The sequence below is a fragment of the Anguilla rostrata genome, chromosome 13 (genome assembly GCF_018555375.3).
Source record: "Anguilla rostrata isolate EN2019 chromosome 13, ASM1855537v3, whole genome shotgun sequence".
Classification (NCBI taxonomy): Eukaryota; Metazoa; Chordata; class Actinopteri; order Anguilliformes; family Anguillidae; genus Anguilla; species Anguilla rostrata.
Window position 1 is genome coordinate 20,612,381 of NC_057945.1, and position 16,385 is coordinate 20,628,765.

The 16,385-nt window shown below is 43.3% G+C and overlaps 2 protein-coding genes across 11 annotated transcripts in view; one reads left to right on the forward strand and one right to left on the reverse strand.

The window, feature by feature from the left end:
- The window catches only part of LOC135238568 (caspase recruitment domain-containing protein 19-like), a 43,132-nt gene that overhangs the window by 2,869 nt on the left and 23,878 nt on the right, over positions 1–16,385 (reverse strand). Inside the window, exons 2-5 of one of the 3 annotated variants that reach the window (XM_064306612.1) lie at positions 5,819–5,838; positions 5,270–5,464; positions 2,326–2,403; positions 366–505 (exon numbers count right to left, since the gene is read on the reverse strand). In XM_064306612.1, the coding sequence (XP_064162682.1) occupies positions 366–505; positions 2,326–2,403; positions 5,270–5,294 (243 nt within the window). In that variant the 5' untranslated portion in view covers positions 5,295–5,464; positions 5,819–5,838. Of the gene's footprint in view, positions 1–365; positions 506–2,325; positions 2,435–5,269; positions 5,465–5,818; positions 5,839–16,385 lie in introns of all 3 variants that reach the window. The other 2 variants (XM_064306611.1, XM_064306613.1) reach the window with 2 other exon arrangements.
- Positions 8,333–16,385, forward strand: part of LOC135238565 (ERC protein 2-like) — a 37,275-nt gene continuing 29,222 nt past the window's right edge. For 2 of the 8 annotated variants that reach the window (XM_064306595.1, XM_064306600.1), the window contains exons 1-2: positions 8,334–8,458; positions 12,871–13,661. In XM_064306595.1, coding sequence (XP_064162665.1) covers positions 12,996–13,661 — 666 coding nt within the window. In that variant the 5' untranslated portion in view covers positions 8,334–8,458; positions 12,871–12,995. Of the gene's footprint in view, positions 8,459–12,870; positions 13,662–16,385 lie in introns of all 8 variants that reach the window. The other 6 variants (XM_064306599.1, XM_064306601.1, XM_064306597.1 and 3 more) reach the window with 5 other exon arrangements.

Genomic DNA, 16,385 nt, shown 5'->3' on the forward strand with positions numbered 1-16,385 from the left:
CCTAATTAATTCAGAGGCATTATGGGAATGATCCTAAACACAGGGCCATGTTCCAAAATGTATACTAACATCCTACCTAGAAAGCAATGCAGTACAGCAGCTTAACTCAAGTATGAGAGAGCAAGAATGCATAGCAATTCCTCATTCCTGCACAATGAGAAGGACAAAATAGCAGTAGTACTACAATCCACCAACACAGAACGCTTGGCAGGATGTACTACCAAATGCACATACAGTGTGCAAGTAGCCTATGCTTTTTGGAACACAGCTGGGGGTCAGGTCAACCCCAGCTGTGCAAACCCAGTGGTTAAGCCTTAAGTAACAGCTCTGCTGACAGAACCCCCCTGTGGATGGGTTGCTCTTACTCTGTGGGCCTCCTTATCAGTCAGGATCTGTGGGTAAATCCGGTTTAGCTGCAGGATGAGTTTGTCCACCAGTTCAGTGTCCAGCCGCTTGTCGGACCGGAGGAACCGAGAGTCCACCTGCAGCTGCTCATGGAAACTGTCTGCAGAACAAATGCACAGTACTGCTATTATGCCTAACCAGTCCCCTGCTAACACCTCTTACAGGGATTGCACACAAAAACTGTATGGGCCAACAGAAAGCATACACTAATACTGAAATAATGTCAAAAAGCCCCAGAAAGGCCCAACAATGGCCTTAATGGGAGAAGGGAGAGTGAGACAGCAGCTGAAAATTTTAACTACCAATGTGCAGCAGAATTCAAAATGTGCTGGAAAAAGGTGCTAGAACACCTACAAGGTTGTTTGAAGGTAACTTTTTAAAATGCTAGTCTTTCAATAATACATATAATTTAATGATAAAATATAATAATTTATGAACACGAAAAGAACAACTTTAACAGATGTAGCCGATTGGAGAACACAGTGGAGAAAGTGCATGCAGGAGAAGCGAAGCATACACTGTAGACACACAGTCAACATGCTGAGCCTCTTCTATGGCCCACTCCCACGTTACGGCATTATTATCAGGCAAAACAAGCCACCAGAGCAACTTCCTGAGCAAGATGCTGACTAGAGAGCCTGATTAGAGAGATGATTCATCTTGTGTACAAAGTTAGTACTCGCAAGCACATACACAGCAAACATCAGAGAAAAGGTAAATAAAACCTCAGATTCAAATCTCCATAATCTTATATTCAACCATTGAATAAATGAGTGCAATGTAATACTGGCAGTGTGGTCATGTTTTCACAGGGTCAGGTATGGGCTATACCATATGAATACTACACCTCTTCTCTTCACGTCACCACTGCTTACCCTCTGAGGCAAAACTTTTTTTGGTATGAGAAGTTGTAGTATTAAAGCAAGAATAACAATACAATTAACATGAATAAAAATAATGCATATTTGCCTAGGAAATAAACGCTTGGCATATTTTATATATATTTGTCCAGATAGGTGTAATAACTGAGGCAACCCGGGTTAAGTGTCTTTTCCGAGATTAGAGAATTACAATCCGGGATTTGCACCCGCTCATTGTATAGGCTAATCCAATTACCCAGACTGTTAAAGATGAACTCCAAGACCGGAACACTTTCACATAGGACCAGGAAAGGTAAATAGTTAACTCTGGAAAAAGTACCATGCCGCGTTGAACACGTTGAGCTCGGAACTTCAATCAGTCTATCAATTCAGATACATTCCATTTGAGACGGGCACGCCCATGCATGACTGAAATCTAGCCGGCTAGCCGATTGGCTATATGCTTAAATATGGACTGAAGTCGCCGGTTTACAATATTAACCAAACTGCCAAAAAAATGGAAAAACTATTCGTAACCTACCCAAACACGAGTTATAGCTCTTGAGCTACATATCACTGATATAGCCAAGAACATACATATATAATTCCAGCTAAATGTAAAACTTTTGTGAAAAAGTCTATACGGTTGCTAACTAGCGATAGCTAACAATGGAGGGCATACACCAACAGGTTCAGCGGGTTGCTTAAAATAGAGATTACATTACATTAAGTAAATTGGGGTTGATCATTTTACAATCTAGCATGTTAGCCGCGCACTACAATTGTAAGTAACATTAGTATTACTAGCTAACGTAAATCATATGACCAACGTGGACATTGTTCCGGCTCAGTTTTTCTATGGGTGGGTACTGTAATGTTTCCGTAGTGGTTAGCCTATTATCCGACTGATTTAACGCGCTAGATGCAAACTTAAATTTGGAAAAAGCATGTTTTCTTGCTATAATGCAATTGTGTTTCATGTAAATGTGTAACGCTGTGGTCGAAATGCATGCCAGCAGGAACATTCCTACATCAGTATATGGAAACAGGGTTCACAAACCTCCCATTGTGAAGAGTCTTTGTACTTCTCCTTCGGTGCTGCCACTCCACGCCGCCACTTCCTCACTGTCAGGTCCTCCTGTCGAGGAAACATCGGCCCAACGGCGCCGCTTGGTGGCAAATAAGATTCATAACCATCCAGCATGCCAAAAGAAACGGAAACATTTTTGAATTATAACCAATAAGCATATTTTAACCCTCCTATTATGTTCAAATTAACTAACAACTTTTATGTTTGGGGTCAATTTGACCGCAGCAATTTGACTGCAGAAAATAACTGTAACTGAAAGTGTTACCCAGGTTTCTCTCTCAGCTACTTTAGGCCTTTCTACTGACCATCTTAATAGCCCAGTAAATAAAACATGACTTTCCCCATCCTCCCCTTATACATCAAGTATTGATTTTATATGACTATTGCGAAATATGCAAATCACTGTACAATCTCATTCATTGACCTAAAATGGAAAACAAAGTATGTTTTGGTGTTTGCAGGGCTTTATGTTGGTATTAAGTGCTCATTAAAAAAGAAAAATAACATTTGGAAAGAAACACGCCTTTTATTATCAAGCATAGTAACATTTTATGTTCTGGGTCAATCTGACCCCAGGAAAAAATGTAAAAAATGTCAAACATTTCAAATGTTTAGGTTCAGAAAACACTTCAGAACAGCAATAAGTAACACATAACAGTTATTCAATAATGAAGAAACACCAATAAAAAGTAAATTAGACACCAGGATTGAGTTTTGATTAAAAAAATGAACATAACAGCTCAACTAGGTACCCGTGGGTATCAATTCTTCATTCAGACGAGATTGGTGCAAGTTTGTCACACTCCTGTCGACCCTGCCTTTTCCCTGTCATCAAAGCGTATAATACGGGAGAAAACATGTAATGCCTCCAGAGACATTGTGGCTGGAAAAATTGCCCTACCAGAGTCAGCATTCCAAAGGCTTGCTGTTGCTTCACCTTTTGACTTGTACACTCCTGCCAAAATAAGCAACCTAATATAGGATTGCTAGTGGGTCACATCCAGCTCTTTCCAATTGTCACCATACACACACCTCCCCTCTAAGTTTGTCATCTCAAGAATATCCTTTTGCATTGATGGTGTTATGAAGAGTTCAAATGCAGCCTTTATGTCTTGTACATGACTGATAGCATATCTGTTGGGGCCTGGAACCATTTTGATGACATTAGCAGCATTAAGTCTACCCTGTCTTTCAACTGGGGATCTGGGCCATAGTAGTTTTCCATTTTTGGAAGTGAACATGTCAGTTCTTGGTGTTTGAGAGGTGACAGGAAGGTTTCTTGGTGGTTGAGAGATGACAGGGGGGGGTTTCTTGGGGGTTGAGAGATGACAGGAGGGTTTCTTGGTGGTTGAGAGATGACAGGAGGGTATTTTGGTGGTTGAGAGATGACAGGACAGTTTATTAGTGGTTGAGAAACAACAGGAGGGTCAGAATGAGGTATCTCAAAAGCTTCATTCTTTTCATCAGAGGAGGATGCCACGTAATCAGGGTCCTCCTCAACATTATCCTCAGTCTCAGACATATCCTCATCTAAATCACTTTCACCCTCCAAGATCTGTGACAGTGGAAGAAAATATATGCCTCTGTCTGGTGGACATTTTCAAAATCTTTAGTCGAGGCACAAATGCAAAGAGATATGGTTTTAAGTTTTATAAGCTTAACAAAGAATACTTGGTTGTTAGAAGCTTTTAACATGGTTTTTTCTGACTGGAAAAAAAAACCAACCTCAGACTTACATTATCATGTCTCTTTAAATGAAGTTTTTGTTCATTTAATTTGTGAAATGTAATGCACATTTTTATTTTTATTTTAACACATTAAAATACTGTATAGCCTTGCCGCAAAAGTTATATTGCAATTGTCTCTAAAAGGGGACAGGAACAAAAACATATAAAAATGCATATAAACGTAGCTAGGTCTCCAATTATGATTATTATCTGGAATAATACTCATCAGTAAATATTCAGTGTTTTATCCTCAGGAGAAATGCGCTGCTCGAATACGGTCCATGCTCTACTGCTATAGGCTCATTTTTGCATACACCGCTACTTTTATGTGAACGCGCACAGAGCATGACTGACAAACCCCGTGTGCACCAAGATAATTGATAGCCACTTTCGCAATACCGGTTAAGCTCGATTGCGGTTGTTAGGTTTTGTAAACCCAGCTATGTTAAGCTTCCTTCGGCGTTTACCCCCCAGGACTGGGCTTCTATCTCAGAGGTCGTGTAGTGAATTCCCTACTCAGGCACTGCTGCTGTACCTTGAGCAAGGTACTTAAAACTGAATTGCTTCAGTAAAAATCCAGCTGTATAAATTGATTTTATCTAGAAGAATATAAGTTGCATACATTCTTCTGAATAAGAGCATCTGCTAGATAACTAAAATGAACGTGTGTGCTTGTGTTGGTTTGAATCAGTTGGTGGTTAGCATATCCAAGCAATGAATATTTTGCAATAAATATTATCCATTCATAAGAATGACCAGCAGAGGGCAGAGACATGCACTATACACTATGGAATCTGTTCCTGACGAAAGGAACACATACTGTTACTACAAAGCAGCAAACAGCAAAAAGATCAGGAAAAAATGTTATCTGAGACTTATATTGACCACCTGTCACTCACAGTACTGTTATGTTTGCCACAAAATTCTTCAGTGTAATTAAACTAATTAAGAATGGTACCCACCGCATTTGATAATTAAAAAGAGGGTTGTTTGCTCTGCCTGTTGAAATATGCAGCCGTGTGCACTCTAAGGGAGCTTGAAGCATTGATTGAGCTCTTGGGCAGCAGAAGGTGCCAGATTACTTTGTTGATTAGAAATGAGCAGTAAATATTTCACTGGTTAAAACAAGGGTTCTTGTAGGATGAAAACTGTTTTCCTGTTTTGTGAGGGTTTGCCTTGAGCCCTACCTTCACTCTGAATAGGTTTCAACATTTTGCAGTGATCTTTGAGATGTGCTTGCTTCTGTTTTGGTGTGTGAGCAGGGCTGTAACCAGCAGCAGTGAGTGACACATTTAAGAATCAATGTTTCACTGTATGCAGTTGCCGAGTCATCAGCCTTAGTAGCAGGGATCTTCGACTGGATGCTCAGTGCTGAATTGTTTCTGTTTAAGAAAGAGTTCACAGTCGCTAAGTCTTTCAATACTTGTTTTTGGATTTTTCCCCACTCTTTCCTCCCGAACTGTTCTACCTCAGGAATATTCTGAGGTGCCATTGCATGCATGTTTGAAATCTCCCCACAGATTTTCAGTAATATTCAAGTCCAGGGACTGTGGCAGTCATTCCAAAACCTTCATCTTTCTTTACTGCAAATACTTGGATGGTTGACTTTAAGGTATGCTTGGGACCATTTTATTACTAAAAGATCAATTGTTGGCCATGTTTGAGCTTTCTGGCAGGGAATACCAGGTTTTTGGGCAAAATAACTTAGTACTTTCTAGATTTCTGATTCTACTGACCAGAACAGGAGCCCCAGGACCTGTAGATGAAAAAACCGCATAACATCAGGGATTCAGACCGTATTTCACCGTAGGTGTGACATTATTTTCAACATAAGCATCATCCTTCTAGCACTAAAACCACTGCTGCTGTGTGGCCAAAAAGTTAAATTTTGGTCTCATCGGAGCATAACACCCAGTTCCATGCAAAGTAGAGCACTGGAATGTCCATTTGACCCACGTGTTATGGTCAGATGAGACGGTGAGTCTGCACAAAGCGGGTGAAAGTCAGTCTGGACAAAGCTGAAGTCTACAGACAGATCACATAAAACAACTCTCTCCCTTTGAAAAAAATTAAGCTGAAATTACTATAGTATTTATGCAGGGGATTAATTTAAAAATGTCAAATTTAAACGTTGGCATAATTTGTTCAGTCTTGCAGTCTTTCATTTGGATTAAAACTGTGACATTAAACGCTGATGATAAAGGCTTTTAATGTCATCATTTGCCCTATAAAGACAGTCTGAGAGTTTTTATATTAAACACTTAACCAACCTCCTGTCACTCATGTTCATATCGGACCATCAACAAACACTTCCACCCTTAGGTCTGCTCCCAACCCAAGCTTAACACCAAATGCTAAATGTATTTTGGGATAATTCTACATCGCTTTGGATAAAAATGTCTGCCAAATAAATGCAATGTATACAGAGTTCACAATTTTGAACTAACTGTTCATTTGAACAATCTACACATGTACTGACAAGAAAAGTATGAACAGTTTATAGCATTAGCATCTAAAAAAATGCTAAATGTGACATAGCAATTACTTTTTAGATAAAATTTAATGTACTCTCATAGCCCAAGCTGAGTTTTATTTTGAAATGCATGGACAGTGTTATGCACAGGATATAATATTATGTTGAGGCAAGATTGAAGTGCATGGGAAAATGAGTCTAGATTACATTCACTTCTCTGTTGCAGTCCCTTTCTCTTGCTGCACTTGCCATCGCTCAGTTTCTCTCAAGGTTTGCAGGTGGTTTGCAGGCTGAGATGTATTGTTGGCTTGTGTGAAGTGAGCTGCTGATGTGTTCAGTGCACCCTGCCTGGTGTATATATGATTGTGAGAAGATGTGCCTGCCTGCTGTACTCCTGGTTGAAGTGAACAGTTACCGTGGCCTCTAATGATGCATGGTGTGCAGTGAAGCTTTGCCTGATTGCTCACAGTACGACTCCCACCAAATTTGTTCCACGGGCCCCAGGAAAAGACGGGGGCAACCAAGTCCTCAGACAAGACATCCAGTTTTGTACAGATGAGAGACACTACACCTACAGCTTATCAAACTTCACACACTAACTACACACATTCACTCACTCACTCCAAACCTCAAAGACACTCACTCTCACTCCAAAGCTCACACACACAGTCACCCACTCTGTGAAGCTCACACACAATCTCAGACATCAAACTTAAGATAATCTTATAAGCATCTGATAAATGCCTAAAATATACAGCTGCATTGGTTTAGTGGCACATGCATGGAGACTGACAAGAAGGGATTTGCAATAGTACAAGCAAGAGACTACCAGTGCTGTGTAGACTAGGTGGCATGAAAGGGAGAGATTCTTTCTACACAACATCCCAAGAATCAGCCATTTCCACACATACTTTACATAGCCCTGGTACAGTCTATATTGGGTTACCCCTAGGCTAAAAATGCCTTGAGGGAACTATCCAGCATCAAGACTGAGGGAGAGTTCTTGCAGTAGTGGGGACCTGGAAGGAATTAAAAGCATTACAATTTTCGCTGGGCTGAGCTTTAGGTAATGGTCTGCCATTAAGCACAATATGTAATTCAGACAAGATGAGATATGTAATAAGACCTGTGTGTTGGATGGAGAAAAAGAGAGGAATCTATGGAATATGACAATACCCATTCTCCATAGCCAATGAGTCATTTCATGGCTAAGAATGTTAGTATGGCCACACTGCAAGTTGTTTAAGGACAGGTATTAAATTGGGCTCTGCTATGTATTGAGAGTGTTTCTGTGGGGATTGTTGTAATAATAAGAATTGTTAAAGGAACGAAATGTGAAATAAAACTCCGCAGAGCTCCAGCACGTAGCACGCGAACGCACACACAGACAGGCTAATTGCAGGCTACCAGATGTTGCCTGTAACAGGTTTTTCACGACCAGCTCGGAATGCACAAACACCACCACTATATTATATCTAGTACAATGCCATGTGTGGATTTGATAGAATAAGAAACTTACATTTTTCCCTTTCAGGCTTCTGAAAGCGTTGATAATTATGAACAGAAATAAATTAATAATTCCCTGACATGATCGACACAAACGTGATTATGAGGCTAACCCACCCAGAACCCCGCAGCACACGCCAACATCAGCAACACTGTACAAGCCAGTTGGTCAGGGGTGATGGAGGGCTCTGAGAGGTAAAGACGGGTCTCGCCCGCTCGTACTCGGGTGCCGTGATGCTCGGGGTGTCGCGCGCACCTGCTTTTATTCCAGCTGCCCCTTTAATTGTGTCAGTGCTGGCGGAGCGCGTGTCAGGGGAGGAGAATGCTGGGAATGGTGAGGGAGCAGCAGCCTGGGGGGCGAGCGGCGCGCTGATGGAGGGGAAGTAGCCTTACTAAGGTAGGAGGCATATTTATTTTCACTATGTGCTTCACCTAAACCTCGGTGATTTGAAACGTTAAAAAAATGCACTAGAATTTATTCTGATGCAGACATGGGAAGTCAGAATATGTGTTCACGCGGAAATCATCTCCGTGTCAGTGGTCATGTAGTTGTACAGGAGAAGCACGTATGAGCAAATAGAGCAGAATTGCTCCCCTTGCATCTACAAATCAATGCTGTTTCGGATTGATCTGAAAGCTCCGGGATGAAAAGAAATGTTGACGTCTAATTCCGATCAGAAAAAAGCAATTTGTTGCATTAGAACGTCATTTTGCAAATTGGATTGTAAACGATCACATTTCACTACACGGTAAGGACACTTCGTATTTCAGCAGCTACAGCGGAGAATTAAGAAACTGCCTGTCTATGTGTGGAGGCTGCTGTGGGCATCACGGATGTAAAACGTACAAAACTGCATCCTGCAGATAAAACATCGCAATACACACTTGCGCGCGCACGCACACACACACACGCCATTCTATCCATACAGTGTATGTGACCATCGGGTTGTGTTTACCATATGATAGGCTATATGGTAATTTTCAGTTGATGCTTAGCCCTTCAGTATTATATGGCATTGTAAATCAAAAGCAAACATTACTGTATTACTTCAGCGACTATGCATCAAAATAAATAGTTTTATTAAAAAATCCTAACCCCAAATATACAATAAAACGTTATCATACTAAATGTAGGCTATTGTAGCTACATGTGTCCCTGTCATACTAATTGTCTTCGGAATTGACATTTCTTTTGACTGACATATGGGTAGGCCATTCGTAAAACATAATTTTTTCTCCTCTGATCTCAGCAACCAATCATTTTTGTCTACAGGAGGGGTTTTAGACTTGGGGTTGGATGCCCTCCATACTCGATTGTTAAAACCAGACCGATGACATATAGCACCAGAACTTCAATGCGACCGCGTCGCTTGCTTTCGCGTGCGGGGGGTACATACAATTTTAACACCGATGCGTGGGCTACAGCGATGTTGAAGGTGTCTTTTAGGCTGAGACATTGAGCCGGCCATCATTGAAGTGTTAAATATATGTAGTACTGCTGCTTTTAGGCGGTAAAATGCACCTTCATTTAGAAAAAAAAGGGAATAAAAAACCATTAAGCCGTGTTGAATAAAATGTAGGCTATATGTACGGAAGGTTTTGGTGTATGTTATTGATTTACAATCTGTGATTACCGGTAATTCCTTGGTGCTCTATACAGAACGTCGTTAAAAATATAAAGCATGTAACATTAAATCGACGATGGTTCGTGTGCAATTATGAACCATCACACGACATTGGGCATTTTGGCAAAGATAATTGTAGGACACTTTAAGACGCCGCTTTAAGATATGACAGCGAAGAGTCACTGAATGTCACAAGCAGGAGATTTTGTTTTTATTACTCTATGAAAGAAATCTTTAATAAGGGAACTTCATTCTCGCAATTCTCAAATTCCTTTGCTATTTCCCACTTGCTCCATCTCATGTGGAGCTTTGCATCCACCACACGCTTTCAGAAACCCAGCTGCACGCGGCTCGTGCTGCTCGTCGGGCAGTCTTGCGCCGGAAACGAACCAGTGGCTCATGAGACCCATTGAATTAGGGGATTTTAGGGCATTGTGATGGAGGGAGATTTTCATTGTTTTGTCACATTTAGGTGAAAAAATAAATTGACGACAAATAATAATTGAAAGAAATTAGCAAATGAAATATCTTCTGTAAAAATCCAATAAGATGTTTATTGCTTTGTTCGTTCTCACATTTGCTTGTTTTATATTAAATTAATGTTGTTGTGGTTGTTTTCATGATTTAGACTGTTTGCTTGTGGTTAGGTTTTTTGTGAGGTTGCTCTGAATGTTTTGGGTAGGATGTTTTGCACATGAGTGGTTAAGTGCATTGATTCATCTTCTGCTGGGTGCTCCTCTGGCCAAAGGCCTTTATGATGCTGTTGCTGCAGGAGCCTGCAGCTGTTGACCACCAAACTCATTGCACAAACAGAGTGTGACTTGGGCTCAAAGTATCAACGTGCAGTTTAGAAACAAGCATTTTGAATGTGCCCTCCAGTCAGAGTTCTCACTGGTCCTTGGTCTAATACCCCTTTCAGGGCACCTGAGTCTAAAACCCCCGACCCCTTGCACCCAGAGCGTAGCCTCACATACGGTGGTTTGTGAGGTCATAGTCTGGTCCTGGTGGAGTTCACAGAGAAGACCAGGGGAAACTTGTGGTATTGCACATTGAGGAAGTCCCACAGCTTAACCTTCAACCAGCGTCAAAGAAATTGTCTGTGTTTCTGCTGTTCAATTTTGATACTGGAAGACAGATGAAAACTGGGCTGTTGGCAAGATGTGTGGCACATTCCATAGTGCAGCTGGCTCATAAGTCATATACGAGTCCTCGTGTTCAGTTAGGAGTTTGATCCCCTACCATAGCACTTTCTCCATCTGTTATCCTCTCTGATTTCTCCCTGTCTGATGAATAAAGCAATTAATAATAAAGGAGGACAGACTCTCATGAAAAAAAGGTTCAGACCATGGTGGCAGAGAGGATTCTAGAAATGCTGGAGTTCAGGAGCAGGTCTGTCCATCACCACAGGAGGTAATGTGACTCATGACGTAACAAAGCCTCGTGCAAAGAACTTCTGTTCTTCCTCAGGGCAGTCACTGTTACCAGGGAGACCAGGCATGTCAAAGAGTGAGACATCACAAAGGATGAGTTTTTTACAGTTAATGACAGGCACAGGGTTGTCTCCTAACAGCCCAACATGGTGCCTGTGCTTGCTGCATGAGTGAATGCATGTGATTGCACAGAGTGTGTGTGTGTGTGATTGTGTTTTGACAGAGTAAGTGTGTGAATGCGACAGAGCCCGATGTGGGGTAAGAGGTGGTACAATCCAGGCAGCAAAGACACAGGAGATACACAGACACACTGTCGCACCTCCGAGTGCAGAGAGAGTGGTCCTACTAATAGAAATCCTCCAAATACATATTCACAAATGGTAGACTGATTTAAGACCACATCTTTTTGTGCATGCAGCAGTCTGATTCAACATCACGGATGTATGAGGTTAGCTGAGGTCACGGGGCACTGGTGCTCTGAGTCGCATGAGGATAACTCAAACTCTTAATTCAAGTCAGTGGGGAAAGTGGAAGCGATGACATCACCTACTCCCACACCTGAAAAGGGGTTTTTCACTTAAACGAAACACCCGATTGATGCTTCAGTTTTACAAATTTAACAAGATTGCCTTTAATACCTAGAAAATGTTGAATCAAAGCTAAAATGCAACCTTTTGACTCTAGTGTTTTTCTAAAAATCCCTTCAACAGGAATTCAATATGTAGCCTGTGGCCCCCTGCTGGTGTAGGTTTAAACTGGAGTGCCAGCTCTAATTCCTGGCAGCCATGGTCCTGTGAGTCACCAAGAATCCCGGAGGATCCCCATTTTCATTTATTCCGGAAAAGACAGAGCGTGTCAGCGATTCGTACTGTGAAGTCACCACACAGTCACACAACCCTCTGTGTAAATTTACTGTTCACTCATATGCCGGTAGGGAGTGGAAACGGGAATAAATGAGAGACAAGTATACATGCCGCAGAGGCTCACACGTGCTTGCCACTCATCTGATAACAAAGCACATACCAAAGTCCCAGTATAGATTGGGCCATATTTAAAAGTGTCAAAGAGTGGCTGGTGGGCGATGGGTAACATGGCTGATGAAGGAGACCTCAGTTACGTTGAAAGAGGGATGATTATACATGTTTGTAGGATCATCTGTGGCCAAGACAGCCCAAATTGCTGATGGTTCGTGAGAAACTCTGTCTAAAGTGATGTCAGCATGGTGCTTTAAGGGAAAGACATCATCAGCAAAGGGCAACATTGGGCAGAAACCCATACTCCAGGATTGTAAAGTCCATTAATTTGACATCCAGTGCAAAACGGACGAACAACTGGAGATCAGCGGAATGCAAATTTCAACGTGGGGGTAGGGCAGCCAGTTTAATAACATTGGTGTCCCTGCACCTTAGCACAGTGACTTTACATGGTGGTGTTTTAAATTTTTTGGTACATGCCTAAATCTTTCGTACAAGTTAACTGACTGTTCAGTCACAAAACTCTCCTGTAAACGAACCACTCAATCCCAAATCTGATTTTTAGCCCTGTACTTTTAAAATAAAGTCTTTCTCAAGTGCATATGCATGAGCTCTGTAGCCTATGTTCTTCTGTTTCTATTAGCCTCACTTGGACAGTGAGGATGCTGGAAGGTGATGTGGTTGAGGAGTGGTAGATAGTAATGCCGTGTGGTGTTTGCTTCTAAAGTTAAAACTCAGTTGCCTGTCTCTTTCTCTCTTGTTTTGTAACCTGCCTTCTAGACTTACACTCCTGGCTGTCCATATTTCCTGGCGCTGGGATGCAGTGAGTGGGCCGTGCGTAGGGGCAGCAGGGCGGACACAAAGGTCCACAGTTCGCCACACTCCACAGCGTACTGCAAGGAGCCATGTATGGGAGCACCAGGGCAGTGGGGCACCTGGAGGGCAGCCCCGCACGCTCCCCGCGCCTGCCCAGGTCCCCCCGGCTGGGCCATCGCCGTGCCAACAGCGGGAGCGGGGGCGGGGCTGGGAAGACCCTCTCCATGGAGAACATCCAGTCGCTGAACGCTGCCTATGCCACCTCTGGGCCCATGTACCTGAGCGACCATGACGGCGTGGCCTCCACCACCTATCCCAAGGGCACCATGACGCTGGGCCGGGCCACCAGTCGGGCCATGTACGGCGGTCGCGTCACCGCCATGGGCAGCAGCCCTAACATTGCCTCCGTGGGGCTCCCCCACGCCGAGCTCCTCTCCTATGGAGACCACGGCTCCTTCTCCATGCTGCACCACCACCACCACCACCACCAGCAGGGGGTGCCGTCGGGGCTGCGGCAGCAGGCGCGGGACAGCGCCCTGCTGGACATGCAGTCGCAGATGAAGGATATGCAGCGTGAGAACGAGCTTCTTCGGCGGGAGCTGGAGCTGAAGGACAGCAAGCTGGGCTCCTCCACCAACAGCATCAAGACTTTCTGGAGCCCCGAGCTGAAGAAGGAACGCGTGATGCGGCGCGAGGAGGCCACCCGCATGTCCGTCCTCAAGGAGCAGATGAGGGTCACTCACGAGGAGAACCAGGTAGGCAGGCTGCAGGCGAGGTTTTAACCCCACCTCTCTGCTCCTCCCAGACCAATCACTGACTTCATTTACTGTCGGCTGACTGTTGGTCAGTAGTAGTATGTGTTTTTGAGAACCTCTCTAGGAAAGCAAAATATATTTTCTGTTTCAACCTTCGGGTATTCAGGAACCAGGTAATATTATGACTTGTAATTTTGAGGATTCAAATTTGGGACCGTGGAAATGTGATACCGTTAGCTATCTTAAACGGATAAATGGACAGGATGGGGAAAACGCAGTTATCAGTTTACTGTTGTAATAACAATTAATTACAATTATGAGATGAGATACACTTTATTAATCTCCAAAGGGAAATGGACTTGTCCACCGAACTCAAAGACACTAAAGACAAAGACGAAGTAAACATTAGCGATGACAGGCAGAAATGGAGTACACTGCAGACGCCTGGGAGCCACAGGCAAGCCTACTCTAATGTTTATTTTCCCTCTGTAGATACCACTGAAAAACAGCCTACTGTAAAGGTGCGATAGGGATGACTGGGATGAGAGAGAGATTTAAAGCTTGAGAGTATGAGAGTAAGAGCGTGAGTAAGACAGGCGGGCGGGTCCGAAAGCTGCTGATTCATTCACATTCGAGAGGAGAGGAAATGCAAATGACACTGCTCACATCAGGGCACACAAGCCAGTTTACTATTACACACAAAAGTGATGGTGCAGCACTGCATTTTTAATTCTAGCTTTTTCAAAAAAAATGAAAGGAATCGCTGCAAGGGGTGCATGCAGGCTTCGTTTCTCTCTTCAAACTCATATTTTGGTCCTCCGCCTCCTGGACTGCCCCATACGGACGTTTGGATGTTTTTTATTTTTAATGATCAAATTAAGTGTCTCAGCTGTGACCCAGGTCTGTCAGTGAGCTGTTCCACAGGGAAGGTCGGAGATGTGATTTTGGTAGTGAGGTTTTATCCATGTGATCCTGGAACCACATCCGCGGCTTTCCTCTCATAAACCTTCAGTACGTTACAGCAGTTACGATTTAACATATGTGTCACATGCCAGCTTGCTTTGGCTCTGTCTCAGAAGCACCATTAAGTGCTTGAGTATTCCAGCCAGATGGTGCTGGCAGCCACTCACTCTCCATTTGTTTACAGTCCACAGTGAAGTGCAGAGTCAGGCGGTTCACATGAGGAAAGACTGATTCAGTCACGATTGTCGCAATGTGGACAGGATCTTTTTTTCTTTTTGCAAGTGCTTTATTCCATTTTGTAAAAAGCCCAAAATTACTTGTGCCGTGTGTGAGGTAAGGTAGAGCTGTGCTGAATGTGAGGTATAGTTGTGCTGTATGTGGGGTACAGCAGTGCTCTGGGTAAGGTCACAGTCTAGACTACACAGAGCTCATTTGGATCTTCTCCCTGCCAGGGATGTGTAGGCGGAGTCTCTCTCTCATTGGCTGCCCCTAGATCACCCAGCTCAATGAAGCGCTGGTCACCCTCTTGTGTAGCACAGGGACTGGAGGTTCTGTCCATCCCTGGAAATTCCACACGTGCCTCATCCTAATCTTGGCCAACCCCACTCTCCCAAACACAGAGTGCACACTTAGTGTGAGAGACAGTTATAATGCACCAAACACAGAGTGCACACTTAGTGGGAGAGACAGTTATAATGCACCAAACACAGTGCACACTTAGTGTGAGAAACAGTTATAATGCACCAAACACAGTGCACACTTAGTGTGAGAAACAGTTATAATGCACCAAACACAGAGTCCACACTTAGTGGGAGAGACAGTTATAATGCACCAAACACAGAGTGCACTGTTCCCGCAGAGCCTGAAAGAGTGGGGGGGGGGGGGGGGGTGCGGGGGGTGCGGAGCAGAGCTGTCTCTATCTCCAGCACTGAGAGTCCAGAGTCTTTCCTCACTGCCACTGTTATCAGCCTCTGCAGAACACAGCCAGCCATACCTGGTTTTGGAAACTGAGCTTGCAGCTTGAATTATAAATTAGAATGGGATGGGCGACAGAGTTATACCCTTCTATAGAGAGCTATAGACCTGGAACCAGGCTGGGTTCTCTTACATCTTTCCTACTGTAGAGCTGGAACCAGGCTTGCTCATAATACCTCTTTCCCACTGTAGACCTGGCACCAGGCTGGCTCATTATACCTCTTTCCCACTGCCACTGTAGACCTGGCACCAGGCTGGCTCATTATACCTCTTTCCCACTGCCACTGTAGACCTGGAACCAGGCTGGTTCATCATACCTCTTTACCACTGTAGACATGGAACCAGGCTGATGGAAGTTGTATCCTAATTTTGTGTTATCATTGCTCTGACATTTGTTCTTAGTGTATGTGTATGTGTGTGTTCACTGTCTGTCTGTTGTAGTCAGTTGTAGTAGCCACAGTAACAGCACATCTGATTAAATCACATCATCCACAGGCGTTTCAGGCGGGCCAGCGTCAGATTGCATTCAGTGGTATGGTTTGGCTGGACACAATAGTAGTAATAATAACAACAGTAACCACAGCAATAATAATCATCATCATCGCCAGTGGCTTCATTATCATCATACTGGAAGATGTCATTCAGGAACAGTACATCTTAGAGCACTGCGCACGTACACTACATTCAACATTAAATATAATAGCACTAAGCAGTAATTTGTGAAAGAACATGCCAGCAATACGAGCACTAAGAGAGCACTGAACATTTGAAGAGTTAAATGATATT